The 19,977-nt window shown below is 52.2% G+C and overlaps 1 protein-coding gene and 1 pseudogene across 2 annotated transcripts in view; both read right to left on the bottom strand.

The window, feature by feature from the left end:
- SYVN1 (synoviolin 1) overlaps positions 1–19,977 on the bottom strand; it is a 255,107-nt gene that overhangs the window by 68,397 nt on the left and 166,733 nt on the right. For both annotated transcript variants that reach the window (XM_085625760.1, XM_085625761.1), the window contains exon 14: positions 1,918–2,104. In XM_085625760.1, coding sequence (XP_085481886.1) covers positions 1,918–2,104 — 187 coding nt within the window. The remainder of the gene's footprint in view (positions 1–1,917; positions 2,105–19,977) is intronic.
- LOC146798490 (GTP-binding nuclear protein Ran pseudogene) lies at positions 3,730–18,854 on the bottom strand (annotated as a pseudogene).

Here is a 19,977-nt window from a genome sequence, read left to right as displayed (position 1 = left end):
TGTTTTCTCGGTGCCGGGGAGTCACTAGTAGGAGTCTTCGGTCCCAAAGGTTTCGGGGTGGAAGTCGCAGTCGGCCCGAGGGTGGGTGCGGCCTCTTTTTCGGGGCTGATGATTGGGTCTGGGCACCGGTAGCAGGCAGACTTGAGCCAGAGTCGCCGGAAGGCTTCTTTGCCGGGTCCGAGGGCGGGGCATGGGAAGTAGTGTGTCGGTGTGACCGAAGCCTTTGTTGTTGTGGGGAGTTGGTCGGGGTCGATGTCTGTACTTACGACCCGTTAAGCTGGAGTCACTTCTTCGACGTCTGAATCATCGGCTTCGGAGGCGCTGATGAGGTCTTCTTCGACCCGTTTCTCTGGCACATCGACACCCTCGTGGAAGATGTCGTCGGGGATCGAACTCGACGAGCGAGCCATGGTCCTTCGAGCTCGTCGGTCCCGGATGGTCTTCTTCAAGCGGAAGGAGGCACAAGCGGGACAGTCTCTGGCCTTGTGCTCGGGAGAGAGGCAGAGGTTACACACCTCATGCAGGTCGGTGTGGGGAAACTTCGACCTACATCAAGGACACTTCTTATATGGCGTCCTTTCCATGAGCCAGATGCCAAGGCTCGGTTCGGCCCGAAGGCCTTCTTCGCCGACCGGAATTAAAGATTGGTAGAGATGCGCGCCGATTAGGGGTCGCGTTCGAGACAATACCGTTGAAAAGGTGAAGGATTGCGCGTCGAAACTGGAATCGGTAACGGTTCCGACTGGAGCACAAGAAACACATCCAAACCCGATGGCGGAAAAAAACAATCTGAGGATGGAGCCGATGCCCAAGCGCACTATGATCCTAAGGAGGAGTCACATACCTCGTGACTTCCGAAGACTTTCCAGGACAAAAACAAGTGCAAACATCCGGACCCAACACCAGATGGCCATCTATGCAAAAGTGTGTAATCTGCAGCTCATATGCCTCGAACATGTACTTACGATGGCTTCCCTGTTCACTTGTACTATCTGGCAATTGAACTAGGCAGCACAGGGGCATTTCTGCTCATGCAGATAGGTCCTCACATGTAATATAATGCACCCTGCCTTAGGGCTATAAGGCCTGCTGTAGGGGTGACTTGCATATATTACATGCAGTGTCTGTGGGCATGGCACACAAGGTGCGTGCCATGTTGTGTTTTCACATTTGTCGGCACCATTTCACGCAGGCTGAAATGGCAGTTTGGTGATGGGTCCCTTAGGGTAGCACAATAAATGCTGCAGCCTTCCCGGGACCTTCCTTAGTACCCCTGCCCTAGGGACATTTGCTAGGGACTTCCAGAGATGCTAAAGGTATTGCCAATTGGGGAACAATTGAGCAGTTACCTTATTTTAGGGAAAGATCACTGGCACTGGTGACCTGGTTCGCAGGAATCCAGTACACTTCAGTCAAAATTGCATCAAATACAAAGCAAAATGTGGGAGTGACCATGTCAAAAAGGGGCACTTTCCTACAGAAGGTCTGAGCCCCGAATTGAGGAAAAGTTGCCGACTGTGGAAGTCAAAGTAGATACTCGATGGTGGGAACAGAAGAGTAAGTGGAACTGCAGACAAGTAACTGAGCTCAAGGCACTCTCAAACCACTGGCTGAAGGTTGGGTTTCATTTAAAGAGGTGACTGATGTAATTAGGTAAGAGTTATTTGTTCTATTTTCTACTGGAATTTCTTGATACGGCTATGGAAATGCCATTGTGGGAAGTCAGAGCACTGCATCTCATAAAAGGCACATATGGCAAGCAGCTAGAGATTCGGAGAACTAATTTCTCATGCCGGATAAGTAGACAATGCTTAAATATAATGGAACGTACAAACTAACATGTCAAGCTAAGGTGTACATCACTGAGCCAAACAGATGGCAGTTAACATCATTAAGTATTAGGCCTTTAGTACTCACCCAATGGTTGCTAGAACTGTAAGGTATTGATTGATCTGCAACATAGCAGCATCCAGCAATGTGTGGATGTTTTGAAGGCACTGCAGACGTGCTTCCAAGTTCTGTCGCTCATGTCCCTCCATGGCATGAAGCTCTTCATCTGTTAGGCCAGCAAAACCAGCCGGAGGCACTGGCATGGGTGGGAATCCTGAAAAAGAAATATAAGATTGAGGGTTTAGCAATACACTAAGAGAAAAACACGTTAAACAATCATAATTGGGGTGTAAAGCCAAATAAAACACAAGTGAGGAAATGATATATCACCTCAAGAGCCAAAGCCTATTGCTAGATCTAAAACTCAGACTACAAACCTAGTCTAAAAATTAATCTTTCAGTAATAAGAGGACAGTGCTGCATCGGCTCTGCATCTTTTTGAAATGGGCATGCACCGAGGTAGGTGTCCTTGCGGAGACCTATAGACGGGGTGGCAAGGGGCTAGGGGACTGACCTGGGAAACACATCAGAAATGTTGAAGCCTGGGATGACTTGCCAACCCCCCCCCCCCCCCCCCCCCCCCACCGACAGAGGCTGTGAAATCGAGCTCCAGGGTTGGTCACAGGCTGGGCATTGGGGGGTCCCGGTAGGGCCCAGGACAGGCTTGCCCTGCCTCGCCCCTGGTGTGCATGAAGGGTGAGGCTGGAAGTATGGCTCGCCCGGGCGCCTTGCCCGCTGGGACCCCCATTGAGGTGGATGCATACCATGCCCTGTTGCAGTGGGCCCTGGTTCTTCCCTGGCCGAGGGGTTTATGGTGGATTGAGGAGGAAAGGGCTGGGAATCCTCCACCGTAGAATAACTTTAGGAAGAGATAATATTGACACTTCGTAATCAATACAACCCTTGATGAAGTACATTGCATTTTGGATTAGGGCACATATTACTTGATCTGTTGGCAACTTTTGACACATTTGAATATTGAAAGTCCGATTCAAACCATGGAACATCTCACATGCTTTCATTGTCAAATTCCGTGATTCTCATCCTTCCTAGATAATAGATATCAGTTGGTGATAATAGCAAGTACATAACAGGAAGAACTGCAAGGTTGTGGGGTGACCTCCAAGGCACTATCCTAACTCCTACCACGCTCAACACAAAGCCGCTCAGTCCCATTTTCAAGGATACACAAGTCTTCATACACCAATACGGACATGAACCTTAAATCAACCATTAAGGACATCTTCACTCTGAACTTGCCTTAAAAGACTCCACACCTCAAAGCTGGAGAATTTTCATATGGCCAACCAAATAACTGAGTTCCTCAACACACAAATATAGAAATAAATTAAAACACAAAATTTGGGAATCTGAATGATTTTTGCCTTCACCACCACCCCTCATCCTCCAATAAAATCCATCCGCTTACCTTTAGACTCTTCCGTTAACTCTGATAACATACAACAACCAGTTGGCTAAGTCTCCATTGTCTATCTATATTCTGTCCAAAAACAAAAGTTGACTTGCTTGGGTATCTGTAATACAACTTTATTATGGTCTAAACGAAAAGGTACGGGAACGAAAGTAACAGAGTTCACCACTGAATGTGATGCATCTGCAGCAGTCTTTAAATTAGATTTGAAACGTGAGGGATAAAGTAATTGCAGTCAAAATCAGCTAAATATGCAGGTCCAGAAAATGAAAGAATTAATTTTTACTGCCACATTCACTCCATGTTCTGCTCAGCTAGATAATAAAGTTGGCAAACACGCTGCACAATCGCCATCACAAGACAGTTGCCTATAAAACTAAACCTCTGATGCTGGGCTCCAGCTTCGCTTACAGATCATCATCCTCATCTGGCAATGCAGTGGCTTGGGCAATCTGTAAATATTGTTCGTATTGTGCTACCAATGCTGGTTCCATAACAACTTTAGGTGATGCAAGAGCAGGCATTGCTACAAACTTCAAATTGGCATCGTTGATTATTTTTCTTGCGAACCAAAGAAAGGGCTTCTCAAAGTTGTAATTACTTTTTGCAGAAATATCGTAGTACTGGAGGCTCTTCTTCCTGTGGAAGACTATGGACTTTGCCTACACTTTCTGTCTTTGATATCCACTTTGTTGCAACACAACACGATGGGGATATTTTCCCACACTCACACCAAGTGCTGATGCCACTTGGGAACATTTTTGTATGCGACTCTTGATGTGACATCAAACATGATAATGGCACACTGAGCTTGGATATAGTAGCCATCTCGAAGGCCGCCTAACTTCTCCTGCCCAGTGGTGTGCCAGATGTTGAATTTGATGGGGCCGCGCCGCGGTCCGTGTGGAAAACAAGAGGGTGGACTTCAACTCAGAATGTGGCAACATACTTCTCGAACTCGCAGGTCAAGTGGCGCTTGACGAAGGTGGTCTTGCCGGTGCCACCATCCCCGACTAAGACGAGCTTGAACTGAACCTGCGAGTCTCCCTGAAAAGCAATTGTACGCTCTTCCAGAAGAGTCTAAGCCGAGCACTAGATTTCTAAGAACCCCCCCTCCCAAAATAAAAATCAATCCAAACTCTTGTCTCTTGGAGACTTCTACTCTAAAAGGAACCCCGCCATCCTCACTTGCTCTGATTAAATACCAGACTGGTCATTGTGTTTAATAAAATTCAACCACCCTATGTCTATACTCCATGATCTTCACTGGCTAACAATAACAGCAAGGGTTAAATGTAAACTATACAGTCTCCCCTTCACTGCCATACAGCAGCATAAGCCCTGTTGTTTATAGGAGTTGCTCTACATTATAGGGTGACGGGACCTTTTTTTTGAAGCTGGAACTACCTAATCAAGATTTAAAACCTTTTCCCCAGAAGCAAGAGCAGCCATCATTTACACCTTTGTTTTTTCAACATCACACAAAAAAAACTTAATTTATTCAACCATTGTACCTATTATTGAACTGATATTCTCTACTAAAAGGTGTACAGTATTCCTGCAGCACATTTACTGGTCTGCAATATCGTCCTTCTATGTTCTCTTGACCGCAACATTATTTTCCTTCACAATGCAGTCATGCTCTTCAGAGGTTTCTTCAGGCTTACTATAATGAATTCTATGCAAAGTGTGCAAATATGCTATTGGTGCAAGGGAGCTATAAGAAATACTCAAATAAATGCAGTACAATGTGATAAGAATGAAAAAAGAGGGTCAAAGAGAAAAAGAAACATAATAAGATACATTTTCAAAGTATCTAAGTTTACGGGGAACCCCCGACAGGTACTTTCACTGTCAAAGTCCATTTTGGCTCAGAAAATGAAATGTCATCAACATATCACATTCACCTGATTTTACATCCGCTCCATTAGCCATTCAATTGGCACCACTGCCCTGTCAGGAAACCTTCCCTCTTCTCAAAGAACAAACCATTCTCTAGGAACAGAGCACTTCTCGAACTTGTAGTGGACTGATGTTGCTTAAACCATCTACATAGTAGAAATTCAGTATAAATTTGAGTTTCCACCCCCTCTAGACTCAATGGAGATTGGTCACTGCGAAAAGCGGCTGCAGGCTCTGGCAAGAAGGCCAGTTGGGCTGAACCAGCAAGTGGGGTCAGGCCTTGCCATAAGTGGGGAAGGGGGGGAACACTGCTGGTCCTCTTCGTCAAAGCCCAGGGACAACCGGTTCAGGGGTTTTCTTGGGCGTTGGATTTTTCCTTACCGGAGTAGTCGTGATTGAGGAGACCTACGTGCAGAGGCTGTAGGTGACATCGGGGAGTCCAGGAGGGCTGAGACCACAGACTCCAGCTCTGGAGGACTGGGAGACCTTTACACCAGTGGCATCAGAGTCTTCTCTTTTGGAGTTTCTTCAGAACAAGTCCACTACTGAAGGGAGGACTTGAGTCTTTTTCAAAGGCAGGCAGTCCTTCCAGGTTTCTGAAATCCATTGGGCCCTCAACCCGGCACAAGGAGGTTAACTAGCAGATCATCCTGTGGGAGAGGGTGTTACACCCTCTTCCCGGACAGGCTTTTGTCCTGGGTCTCCTGAGAGCAAAGTCTCTCACCCTAGGAGGTCAGAACAGTGACTCTGGTGGCAGGCTAATAGAAACCAGACAGCAAGTACACCAGAGGCTGGTAGGTTTTCAGGGGGCAGCTCTAAATGCCCTCTGGGTGCATGTATTGGTAAATCGAACACTATCAGTGTGGATTTACCAATACAAGATGTTGGATTATCAAACATCCCTATTTTCAGTGAAGCCATCATGTAGCTGGGGAACTCGGTTATACCAGTGTAGAGCACATGTTTTAAAATGGCTTCCCTGGTCACTTGTACTGGCAGTAATGGGACTGACCAACACATGGGCATATCTGCTCATGCAGGAATGCCCTCACATGTACTATTAATACCCAGCACCCTGCCTTAAGACTGTCAGGCCTGTTATAGAGGGGACTTAAAAATTGTATATGCTGCGTTAGGGTACATGGCACACAGGGAAGTGTGACAAATCGTGTTTTCACTTTTGACTGCACCAAGACACACAGCCTGCAATGGCAGTCTTGCTTGTGATTGGTGAGGGGTCCTTTAGGGTGGCACAATTCATCAATTCGTGCTGCAGCCCATAGGGACCCTCTTTAGTACCTCAGGCCCTAGGTACCAGGGTCCCACTTACTAGGGACTTACAAAGGGTGCTAAAAATGTTGCCAATTGGGGGAACCATTGTACAGTTTTGGGAAAGAGCTCTGGCACTGGGGACCTGGTTAGCAGGATCACATTTACCAGGTAAAATTGGGGGTGACCACGTTCTACAGCACACTTTGGAATTGGTCATATAGGGGGCATAGTGACCCCAAGGGTCAGTAGCTCAATGGCTACTACCCTACACCCCCAATTCAGTATTTAGGGGAGCCCCTGACACCAGAAGAGCAGAGCCTGATGACCTGAAGAAAGAAGACGGACAAGAAGTCACACAGCATGAATAGAAACCCCAGCAACTGACTTGGCTTCAACCTTCCCGGCCAGCCCGCTGACTTCCCCCATTGCACAAAAAGTCGACTTGTCCTGCAGCTGCAGAGTCCCCAAAACAGGGGACACCTTCCAGCCTTCGCCCAGGAACGAAATCGTCCCAAGGGACATCAGAGCTGCCCCCTGCATACAGCAAAAAAAGGACCAAGAGGACACCAGCCCCACCAAATCCCAATTCCGCCAAACACCACTGCACCCAAGCCCCCAGCCCGTGTCAAAGAGGGCCAACAGTGTCAGTATTGTCCACTGTGGAGTGACTACTGCTGGGCTCCCAGACGTCGCCTGCCGCCTCTGGTGGCAGGCCCCCTCAACCGCTAGTGCTGCCGGACGGAGAAACGCGACACCCCAAAGACCCTCTGCACCCGGACGCACAGTCCCTAGGAAAGAGGATTAAAGTGTCCCAACGTCCCCCAACATCGCAAGAATCGAAGCCACTCGGTTTCACCGGACTGGTCCTCAGTCCTCTCCTGCAGCCTTTTTCTACTGCAACCTTTCTTCATAGGATACCACTGGGCACCCAACGCTGTTCTGCACCTCTGCAGCCGGCTACCCAAGTGTCGCTGGTGGTGTTCTACTGGTGCTATCAAAAAAACAAATGGGGAGTGAAGAGGTAGTGCTCAAAAGAGCATAAGAGGTGGATGCGTCGTCCTCTAGTCAATAAGTAGCAAACTAAAGGATCCACCCTTATAGAGAAGACAAGTAGTGTTCCTTCAGACTTAGTGTGTCTCCTACAGTGGTGGAAAGCGCACAGCTTTGTTAAAATACCCCTCACCCGCCAAAAGGACCCTTGGTGGCATGCTTCATCATCGGGGTCTTCCCGTCACGCTGCGGGGCGGTACGTGCTACGATCTACGACCACGTGGGAGCACTGGTTATATGCCACTTGTTGGACCCGGCCTCGTAGAATGGCCCTCCGTGCCCCCCGCACCACCGAAACCTGGTACCTACAGCCCAAGCACACGGCCCAGCCGAACCTCCCCACCCGGACACACGCACCGACCCGGACATCCCCGTCCCTGGCCTCTCTCCTTTCGGCCACCCCGGGCCCGCGTGCCCACTTCATGCACCAAGATGGCCGCCCGGCCCCAGCGCGACCCGGGCCTAGAGGCGCCACTCCGGCTGGAGGACATCACGCTTCCAGGGGATGAGAGAGGGAGGAGCAGTTTCTATCGCACCTCTGAACTCCCCCGGGACGATGGGTTTCGATCGGCCCTCCGGCCTCCCTGAGGGCTGGCTCCATGCCTGCTGGGTGTCTGGGACTCCTCCCGACCCGGCCCTGAAAGGATCAAAAGACAATAGCAGGAAATCCCGACAAGCGACCCCCAGGTGACAAGACCCCTGCCTGCACAGACTCCGGACATCAAAGAGGGGTCGACCTATAACAAGGGGTGCTCTGGGTCTGGCCGGCAGATTCGACGCTGGAACCACGAGAGCCTGCCGACGTGGTCGCGGCTCCTGGAACTTGGACCCACCTGAGCCCTGCTGAGTGACTCGCGGCTCCCTGAAGATCGTAAGACCTCCGAACTTGTACCTGAGCCCTGCTGAGTGACTCGCGGCTCCCTGAAGATCGTAAGACCTCCGACCTTGTACCTGAGCCCTGCTGAGTGACTCGCGGCTCCCTGAAGAACATAAGACCTCCGAGCCTGTACCTGAGCCCGCTGAGTGACTCGCGGCTCCAACCGACTCTCACGGTCCCGCCGGACCCCGACTACAACATCGTATCCCCCAGCTCGAGGATTGTGAGCTGTGCGCCGGATACGTCCCTGCTTCAACCTTTACCAGAGACTGTCCCGCTACCCCCTACCCCTTCCGAGACTCTTGAGCCCGTGCTCACCTTGTACATATTTGCAGTGATAACCTACTTGATAAAGATTGTTTTCTCAGAATACCCGGTGTGGTCACTCTGTGTCGTGTGGTGCCAGAAGTACGATCCTAGATACGAGATTCCTCCCCCTGGGGAATCTCCCGCCAGTGCCCGGCTACGATACCTTGAGGGTGGGACTCAGGGTAGTCAGGACCCCTTCCAGGCTCCTCTGAGGTCGCCGTCTAACATTGGTGGCAAGCGACGGGATTCGGGCCCATCACCTAGAGATCGTACCGTGAACAACGGAAGCCCTACCGACAAAGATGGCAGAAGGAAGCGCCGTGAGCCCCGCAGAAACCAGCGCCAACAGGGTGTTCCAGGTGGAGCAGCTAGAAGAATACACACACAAGGAGCTAAAGCAATTTTGCAAAGAACTTAAAATCGCTACCACTGGTCTCAACACTAAAGAGGATTTGCAGAAGGCACTGAAAACTTGGGTGGAGACCGGGGCCTCCCGCCCGGAAGGCACGGGGGAGCGCCCCGACGAAGCCGAACCCCCCCCAAAGTGGAAGCAGTAGCAATCAGGTGCGAGGCACCGTACCAGACGGGGGCCTATCCCCGGAAGAGCTCGCGGACAGAGAGAGAAGCCGCAATCATGAACTCGAGTTAGCCAAACTCAAAATCGAGGGCGAATTGAAGTTAGCGGAAAAAAAGCTAGCAGTAGAGCAAATGCGTGTACAAGGCGAACTAGAAGAAAAGAAGCTCCAACGGGAGCACGAAGGAAGGAAGCTCCAACTAGAGCACGAACGCAGCTTGAAAGAAATCGAGCTCAAGGCCAGAAGCGAGGAAGGAAGGCCCCCGGGAAACCGAGAGACAGCCTCCCCAGCGGAACAGAAGGTCCACATCCCCAAGGATGTGGTCAAGGAATATTATAAAAACGATGACATTCAGCAATGGTTCAGGGCCTACGAGGTCGCCATGACCTCCCATCGGATCCCGCAGAAGGACTGGGGGGCGGGGTTGTGGGGGCGGTTTCTGAGCGAAGGAAGGGACACCCTGCTCGACCTACCCCTATCCCTGCAGACCTCCTACAGCCACATGAAAGAGGCTCTACTCACAAGATACGGCCTCACCCCAGAAATGTACCGTCAGCGATTCCGGGACTGCCGGAAGATCCCGGGCACCACCTGGGTGGAGTATGTAAACTTTTTCAGTCGGGCCTTCGATGGGTGGATCAAGGGCAGCAAAGTCACCACCCTTGCCGAACTCACTGACCTCATGTTGTGGGAACATCTGGCTGCGAACTGCTTCATAGAACTACGTCAGCATCTGCTTGACAGCAAGCTCACAGATCCCAGGAAGCTGGCTGTGGAGGCCGACCGCTGGACCAACACCCGGGTCTCCCGGGGCATGGTAGGAGAGTACCCCCGAGCCGGTCAGGGACCACCCCGCCAGAGAGGGGGAGGGAACCAGGGAGGCCCGAGAGAGTCCCAGCCTAGCCCCCCGAAGACACAACCTCCACCTTTCCCGGCGCCCCCCCCACCGGTGACAGGGCCCCCTGGGAGACGGGGACACCGGGTGACCGTCACATGTTTCCGTTGCCAGAAACCCGGGCACTACGCCAATGACCCAGAGTGCCCCATGGCCCCCCAAGTCTCCCCTACCACCCCTGCGAGACAGATAGCCAACGTAGCTCTGGGGGAGGAGGTTGAGGAAGCCGAGGAGTGGGAACCCGCAGCAATGGCCCTAGTATCCCTGGGAGATAGAGAGATGATCCCTGGTAGCCTCCTACCCTCCAACACACAGAAATACGGGCAGCTCGTCAAGATCAATGGCCACCAGGTAGAGGCCCTGCGGGACACCGGGGCCAGTATCACCGGTGTCCTCAGGCACCTAGTCCCCGAGGAGCAGATCCTCCCCAACGTCTTTTGCCCCGTAATATCCGCAGACAATAGAGAAAGTATGTGTCAGGTAGCCCTGGTGCCGTTTGAGTGGGGAGGGGTGATAGGTAAACTCAAGGTGGCCGTAAGAACCTCCCAGCCGGTCGACTGCCTCTTAGGGAACGACCTAGAGAGTTCTCCCTGGAAGCACGTCGAGCGCAAGGCCCACCTAGGAATGATGGGACTCCCCGAGTGGGTGTGCGCCACCACCCGATCTAGGTCAGCCCGGCTCCCTCCCCGGAGAGAAGTCGAGAACACCCCGATCGAAGGGACCAGTACAGTCCCCGCCGAGGGTCCTCCCGTCCCCCCAGCAGAAGGGTCCGTCGCCCGCGATGGACCCGCACCATCCGACCCCGCCCCGGTCCCCGAGTTGGGAGATCTACCCGAGTTGGCCCATTGGCGCCACGAGGGCGGGCCCACTCGGGAAGAGTTTTGCCGGGAGCAAGCCACTTGTCCTTCCCTGGTCGGACTGCGGCGCCAGGCCGAGGGCCAAGCCGCAGGTGACCAGACCGGGACACACCGAATCTATTGGGAAAATAGCATCTTGTACAGTGAGCAGAAGTCGGTGGAGCTGGGATCCGGACGGGTACTGGTGGTACCCCTCCGCTTCCGAGATTTCCTCCTGGGCTTAGCCCACGACGTCCCCCTCGCCGGCCACCTGGGTCAGGACAAGACCTACAGCCGACTCGTGACCCATTTTTACTGGCCTAGAATGAGAGCAGCGGTAGAAGCCCACTGCAAGTCCTGCCCCACATGCCAGGCTAGTGGGAAGAGTGGGGGGAAGTGCAAGGCTCCCCTCCAACCCTTCCCGGTCGTCAGTACCCCTTTTGAACGAGTCGGAATCGACATCGTGGGACCACTGGACCCCCCCACCTCCCAAGGCCACCGTTTCATCTTGGTCCTCGTGGACCACGCCACCCGCTATCCTGAGGCTATTCCCCTACGCACCATTACGGCCCCCATGGTGGGCCGGGCCCTGATGGGGATCTTTTCCAGGGTGGGTTTTCCCCGCGAGGTCGTGAGCGATCGCGGCACTAATTTTATCTCGAAGTATATGACGTCCCTGTGGCAACAATGTGGGGTGTCCTATAAGTTCACCACCCCGTACCATCCCCAAGGGAACGGCCTAGTAGAAAGGTTTAATAGGACTTTGAAAGGGATGATCGCTGGCCTAGAAGAGCCCCTCCGGCGTAAGTGGGACGTCCTGCTCCCCTGCCTCTTGTTCGCTTACCGGGAGGTCCCCCAGAAGTCCTTAGGGTTCAGCCCGTTTTAATTACTCTATGGACACCCCGTCCGAGGTCCCCTCCGTTTGGTTAAGGAAGGGTGGGAGGCAGCACCCCAGACCACCCCCCGAGATGTGTTCCAATACATCCTGGCCCTCCGAAACCAGACCAGGAAGTTCCGAGAACTGGCTGAGGCCAACCTGGAGGCAAGTCAAGAGGAGATGAAGCGCTGGTACGACCAGAATGCCACTCTGGTCGAGTTCCAGCCGGGCCAGCAGGTGTGGGTCATGGCCCCCGTGAAGCCTGGCGCCCTCCAGGACCGATGGACTGGGCCCTACAAAGTGGTTGAGCGGAAGAGCGAAGTCACATACTTGGTGGACGTCCAGTCACCTCGGGATCCCCTCCGGGTCCTGCACGTGAACCGCCTCAAGCCTCACTTCCAGCGGACAGAACTGAGCCTCCTGCTGGCCACCGATGACGGGGCCGAAGATGAGTCGGATCCCCTCCCGGACCTCCTGTGTGTCAAGGAGCAGGATGGCTCCGTGGAAGGAGTGAACCTCTCCCCAGCCCTCACTGCCCAGCAACAAGCGGACTGCCGCCAGCTCCTAAGACAATTTTCCGACCTCTTCTCCCTGACCCCCCGGGTCACCAACTGGAGTGTTCATGACGTGGACACCGGGGACAGCCCACCGGTGAGACACCGAGCCTACCGGGTTCCTGACCGGGTCCGGTCCTGCATTCAAGCGGAAGTCTTGAAGATGTTGACCCTGGGGGTGATCGAGCCCTCTGACAGTCCCTGGGCCAGCCCCGTGGTCCTGGTCCCGAAGGCAGCGGCCCCCGGTGTCGCCCCCGAGCTCCGATTCTGCGTGGACTACCGGGGGCTCAATGACGTCATCCGAGCCGATGCCCACCCCATTCCACGAGCCGACGAACTCATTGACCGACTAGGGGCAGCCCGGTTCCTCAGCACATTCGACCTCACCTGCGGATACTGGCAGATTGCGCTCACCGAAGGGGCCAAGGAGCGGTCCGCTTTCTCCACCCCCGATGGGCACTACCGCTTCCGCGTAATGCCCTTCGGGATGAAAAATGCCCCGGCCACTTTCCAGCGACTGGTGAATAGGGTCCTGGCCGGGCTAGAACAGTTCAGCGCGGCATATCTGGACGACATCGCTGTCTTCAGTTCAGAGTGGAGTGAGCACCTCCAGCACCTCCGGAGGGTGCTAACCGCCCTGCGCCAGGCAGGCCTCACAGTAAAAGCCAGCAAGTGCCAGATCGGGCAAGGATCCGTGGTCTACTTGGGGCACCAGGTCGGGAGTGGCCAGGTCGCCCCCCTACAGCCAAAGATCGACGCCATCCTGGCCTGGGAACCACCCATCACCCAGACGGAGGTCCGAGCCTTTCTGGGACTCACGGGCTACTACCGAAGATTCATTCGTGGGTATGGCAGCCTTGTCGGCCCTCTCACAGAACTCACGTCTAAAAGACAGCCAAAGAAAGTGCAGTGGACGGATGCCTGCCAGGAAGCTTTCGATGCCCTAAAAAAGGCCATGTGTACTGCCCCCGTCCTCCAGGCTCCCGACTACGCCAAGGAGTTCATAGTCCAGACTGATGCCTCCGAGCATGGCATTGGGGCCGTCCTGTCCCAAGTAAATGGCCAAGGCCTAGACCAGCCCGTCGCCTTCCTCAGTCGGCGGCTGTTGCCCCGAGAACAGAGATGGAGCACCATAGAGCGCGAAGCCTTTGCCGTGGTCTGGGCCCTCAAAAAGCTACGACCCTACCTGTTCGGCACCCATTTCAGAGTCCAAACTGACCATCGGCCCTTGCGATGGCTCATGCAGATGCGAGGAGAAAACCCCAAGCTACTGCGGTGGTCAATCTCCCTCCAGGGGATGGATTTCACCGTAGAACACCGCCCTGGTACGGACCACGCCAATGCTGACGGCCTCTCCCGGTTCTTCCGCCTCAGCGAAGAGAACCCCCCAAGCTGATGGGCAGTTCTCTCCGGCTTTCAGCTGGGGGGGACGCGTGTTGGACCCGGCCTCGTAGAATGGCCCTCCGTGCCCCCCGCACCACCGAAACCTGGTACCTACAGCCCAAGCACACGGCCCAGCCGAACCTCCCCACCCGGACACACGCACCGACCCGGACATCCCCGTCCCTGGCCTCTCTCCTTTCGGCCACCCCGGGCCCGCGTGCCCACTTCATGCACCAAGATGGCCGCCCGGCCCCAGCGCGACCCGGGCCTAGAGGCGCCACTCCGGCTGGAGGACATCACGCTTCCAGGGGATGAGAGAGGGAGGAGCAGTTTCTATCGCACCTCTGAACTCCCCCGGGACGATGGGTTTCGATCGGCCCTCCGGCCTCCCTGAGGGCTGGCTCCATGCCTGCTGGGTGTCTGGGACTCCTCCCGACCCGGCCCTGAAAGGATCAAAAGACAATAGCAGGAAATCCCGACAAGCGACCCCCAGGTGACAAGACCCCTGCCTGCACAGACTCCGGACATCAAAGAGGGGTCGACCTATAACAAGGGGTGCTCTGGGTCTGGCCGGCAGATTCGACGCTGGAACCACGAGAGCCTGCCGACGTGGTCGCGGCTCCTGAAACTTGGACCCACCTGAGCCCTGCTGAGTGACTCGCGGCTCCCTGAAGATCGTAAGACCTCCGAACTTGTACCTGAGCCCTGCTGAGTGACTCGCGGCTCCCTGAAGATCGTAAGACCTCCGACCTTGTACCTGAGCCCTGCTGAGTGACTCGCGGCTCCCTGAAGAACATAAGACCTCCGACTTGTACCTGAGCCCTGCTGAGTGACTCGCGGCTCCCTGAAGATCGTAAGACCTCCGACTTGTACCTGAGCCCGCTGAGTGACTCGCGGCTCCAACCGACTCTCACGGTCCCGCCGGACCCAGACTACAACATCGTATCCCCCAGCTCGAGGATTGTGAGCTGTGCGCCGGATACGTCCCTGCTTCAACCTTTACCAGAGACTGTCCCGCTACCCCCTACCCCTTCCGAGACTCTTGAGCCCGTGCTCACCTTGTACATATTTGCAGTGATAACCTACTTGATAAAGATTGTTTTCTCAGAATACCCGGTGTGGTCACTCTGTGTCGTGTGGTGCCAGAAGTACGATCCTAGATACGAGATTCCTCCCCCTGGGGAATCTCCCGCCAGTGCCCGGCTACGATACCTTGAGGGTGGGACTCAGGGTAGTCAGGACCCCTTCCAGGCTCCTCTGAGGTCGCCGTCTAACAACACTACTATGTTTGGTGTGAGTGAAAAGGTCAGAAGTGAGTGAAAGTGGTGTAGGATTATAAAAATATCTGGTTCTGAGGAACAATAAACTTTAATGACCCTATGAGCTGATATAGTTAAAAATGTGGATAAGACGGAGGTACTAGGCTTTGATAGGCAGTATGTGAGAAAGTGGCTCTGTATATACTGTTCCCTAATAGGTACAGGGTGTACAGAGTCCACAGTCCCCCAGAGGCTGATAGAGGTCAAAGTTAGGTATGACCTTACTCTCAAAAGTGGTAGCTTGGTCGAGCAGTAAGGCAGTACCAGAGGACAGTGTAAAGCATTTATTGTACACACTCAGTCAGCAAATGGTTTCACACACTCAATAACTGAACTCTAGGCCAATGGTTTATATATATAAAATATATGCTTGTTTTATTTTTAGAACCACACAGGGGATAAAAATATACTTTCTCAGAATGAGAGGTTGAATATAAATACTTTTGTCTTAAGCAATAAATTTATGTAAACAGTCACAGTTGGTTGCAATAAACAATCCTATTTCCTAAACATAATGCATTGAGCTCAATGGTAAATTCAGGTTATTTGTAATAAATTACTTTTCAGATTACTTTTTGAATTCCAGGTCTGGCTCCTAGATCCAGCCTTGGGTCAGTATTCAGAATCAAGTGATGAAAGTCGACTTAATAACTGTAATGATTTTTAAATAATATTTAGCTATTTCAAAAGTTAGCACTTAGAAAATATTTCAAAGAAAACATTCAATGGATCTCTATGGCAAGAAATTCAAATTGCAGGTAGAGTACTTTATCGTTACTTTAGTAATCCAGGACTGGGTACCTAGACCCAGGTAAGTAATTTCGTTTGCAGAAATGGTACGATTTTAAAAGAATATTTCAAATTCGCAAAAATAGACACTTAGAAGAAATTTCACAGAAAAGCAGACAATGGTTTCCTATGGGAGAAAAATGAGTTAGAGGTAAGTATAGTTGTGGACACTTTTCAGAGTCAGGGCTGGGCACCAAGATCCAGCACTGGGAGCTCACCTAGGAGCAGGTGAGTAAATTCGTTTTTGTCACTTGGCTGATTTTTGGTGAATATTTGCAGTTTTGAAAAGTTCACACTTAGAAGATTTTTGAAGAAAAAGCTAGTCAATGTTACCCTATGAGGAAAATGAAGTTAGCGGTTTAAGGGTAAGTACTCGACTGGCAGAGTTGAAATTCCGGGCATAGACTCAGGGGTCCCCCAGTGTCAGGTAGGTACAGTTAGTTCACCCTCAGCGGTTTCAGGACGGCCGGGTGCAGAGAGAGTTAGGCCCAATGTTATCCTATGAGGGATAGGGGGGCCTTGGTTGGTGGCTGCTGTCTGGCAAGCCACGCGGCTGTGGGAGCTGGGCTCCTGGTCACTTACTCAAGGCAAGTGGGGAAGTAGGTTAGTGTAGAGAGTGCACTGCCAGGGCCACTCGGGCGGCTGGGTGCAGGGTGCTTTTGAGCCGTCGGGCGCTCAATGGAAATCAATGGGAATGTTCCGGTTTGGAAAAAGGCTGCAAGCTCGGGGACGAGGATGCTTCAGGTGCCACCACCACTTCGAGAGGTAAGTTGGGTAGTTGTAGGTTAGGTGGGTACCCCTGGATTGGGCACAGGGGGCCGCAGGGGTGCCTTTTGATGTCGGAAATCTTACCCTCTTGTTGATCGCGGTTGGGGTGGCACTCTGTTCTGAGGCTGCAGGCTTCTTCCGGAATGTCGAGGGGGGTCCTTGGGTGCCGGACTCGGGGTCACAGTCGCCGTGGGGTCGTCCTCAGGGTCTTTGTCCACTCCGGCACTGGCCAGGCTTGGCTGGTGCAGAGTGTGTTGGGTCCGCGGTTCCGGGCTGCTGCCAGGGGTTAAAAATAGGTTTCTTGAGTAGAGCCTCTACTCATGGGAGTCCCAGGGGCTTAGAGCCAAAAGGTAGCCAGGTCCTCCGGGGTTGGTGAGGTTGCTGGCCACGAGAGATGCCGCGCTGGTGCAGGTTCGAGAGTCGACAGGCCGGTAGGGCTGGGGCCAAAGCAGTTGGTGTCTTCTTCTCTTTTTAGCAGCTGCAGGGCAGGTCTTTGTTCTTCTTGCTCTTCTTGTAGTTTTCTATCTGGAATCTGAGGAAGGAAGGTTCAGGGTGCCCCTAAATACTAGATTTAGGGGCGTTACAGGTAGGTGAAGGCCAGGGACCAATGGGTCCTTGTCCTGGGGTGGGTACACCCCCTATCCTGCCTCTCTCCTGTGGGAGGGGGGCAGTAGCCTAATCCTGATAGGGTAGGGCCTCCCATCTTCAAGATGGCGAGAGCCCGGAGATGTGCTTCACCTCGCCTCCCCCACCTGAGGGGTGGGGTGGGCAGGCTGGCACATCCCCTGTCCTTGTATGGGGTTTCCGGCCAAGCTTCCCGCCAGAGTGGGGGGTTGCAGTGGCCTGGGGAAACTCCAAATGGCGGCATGCCTTTGAAGCTTCCCGTTGCTCGTCCTGGGGGAGGAGATTTCTCACCTCACCCAGGATGTGCATTGTTGCAGGCCCGGGAGAGCAGGAGCTCTCCCACCCAGGGGTCCAGCAACGTGTCTGCTGTGTGGCAGCCTGGGCAGCCTCAGAGCAGACGTGGATTGTAAGTTAGCTGTAAGGGGGCATCTCTAAGATGCCCTCTGGGGTGCTTAGTACATTAAATACCATACTGGCATCAGTGTGGGTTCAATGTGCTGAGAAGTTTGATACCAAACTTCCCAGGCTTCAGTGTTGCCATTATGGTGCTGTGGAGCTCGTGTTTGACGAGCTCTCAGCACCATGTACTCTTAAATGACATCACTGCACTTACAGCGCCCAGGAATGGACCTGGGTACTGTAGGGGCACAGGGCTCCTGCTCCTGTGCCCACACCATAGGCGTAATGCACCCAGCTAGAGGGGTGGCTGACATATGCCTTGGCAGTGTAGGTGATGGGCATGGTACACAGTGATGTGTGCCATGTCGACTCTTTGTTTTGTCCTGCACCCAGACACTCAGCCTGCAAGGGCAGTGTGTGTGTGTAAGGGTACAGGGCCTCTGAGGGTGGCACAATGAGTGCTGCAGCCCTTAGAGGCCTTCCCTGGCCACAAGGCCCTGGGTACCTAGGGTACCATTTACTAGGGGCTGACATGTGGCTAGGGTTTGCCAATTTGGAGTTTGTGTGGTTTAAGGAAGAAACATAGGCCCTGGGCACCTGATTGGCAGGAACCCAGGGTACACTCAAAGTACATTCAGCAATTTAGCAAAAAGTGGGGGCATACCATGCAAGAAAGATGGCACTTTCTCACACAGTACTTCCTGTGTCGACATGTTTCGAAGTCCTCCCCTGGCATCTCGTCAGGACTTAAAAGGATGCCTTTCTACACTCAAAACTACAAGAATAAAAGTTGTGATATAATAAGGTAAATATTGTGTGGTGCGCATGCACTTAATACTATACCGCAGTAGGTATTTAGGTTGGTATGGCTTTCAAATTAACCCATTCAATGCACCATGAGCCTGCAAAACGAGAGAGAAGGAGCACCTGTAGTCAGACAGTTATCAAGGTTACCTCCTCGCCTGGACAATGCCTCCTCGCGGCACCGTGGAACTGCTGGTGTTGCCTTGGACCTTTCCCACACTCACCTCAACTCCTGGAGAAGAGTCCTGTGAGTCGCTGTACTGTATGTCGCATTGACTTCTCCTCCCATAGGATAACATTGCAGCCTCCAGAAACTGCACGGAGTCGGCTTTTTGAACTTAAAATAATTCATTTTTAAAAACATACTTATCTGAACAATTTTCTTCTGCTGCCTAAACATATATATTACTTATATTTTTATAAATTGGTGTAGACCTTCTTGAGCCATGTCTCATTTATTGACCATTATGTGCGTTTTCAGATGTCTAATACTCTTCTGTGATAAGCCTAAGACTGCTCGACCACACTACCCCCTAGAAGAGCACCTTGGGATTGCCATAGCAAGCCCACTGTCCACTCACATAAGGGAACGACTGGACTCTTGACAATGTATCTCATTTTGATATATCCCATAAAGAGCCAGCTTCCTATATTGGGCCTGAGCAGAAATGCTATATATAAACAAATATTTTTGAGAGGAACCTATCTGAATGAAAACAATTAAATAAAGGCATAATAATTGGCTTGTACTCATTTTCATGTCCTAAACACCGGGCAACCAATTTCTAAAAATAATCCCACTTCCGTACAATGCCTTAAGAAACAAGCATTTGCAATGCAATAGGTCTCGCATTATTAAAGTTTGAGCTATTGGTGTTGCATTATTTAGCAATGCCAATAGCTCAAACTTAAATAATTCGAGACCTATTGCATTGCAGTGCAATACACGCATATACAGACATACATGCGAAAGTACACACACATACATACTGTAACTCCATCTGCAGCAGCTATTCTGTACATGCATATGCACTCATTGAGATCACAGTATGTAACATCCATCGATTTCTTTTTTATTCTGTTTAGTTTAACCCAGGTTCTATATGCATCTCAGTCCTCCTTAGAAAAAAACAAGCATTTGCAATGCAATAGGTCTAGCATTTGTGCGTTTGAACTGTTGGCATTGTAAATAACAATGCCTTTTATTTGGGTTTTGAAGATCTGCAAGCCGTGCGTAAACACACTTTGTACTTATAGTCGTTACTTACGAGAAGCAAGGCTGACAGTTACTGCACCTCTTTTACTGCCAGCCTTGCTTCTTGTACAAAATATGTGTTCATGCACCACTTGCAGGCTTTCAAAAACATAAATAAAAGGCATTGTCGTTTACATTGTGATGTTACCCCATGGATGAGTTTGGAG

This window comes from Triturus cristatus, chromosome 9 (genome assembly GCF_964204655.1).
Source record: "Triturus cristatus chromosome 9, aTriCri1.1, whole genome shotgun sequence".
NCBI classification, from domain to species: Eukaryota; Metazoa; Chordata; class Amphibia; order Caudata; family Salamandridae; genus Triturus; species Triturus cristatus.
The sequence above is the reverse complement of the archived record's forward strand: the minus strand, read 5'-3'. Positions and strand labels throughout refer to the sequence as shown.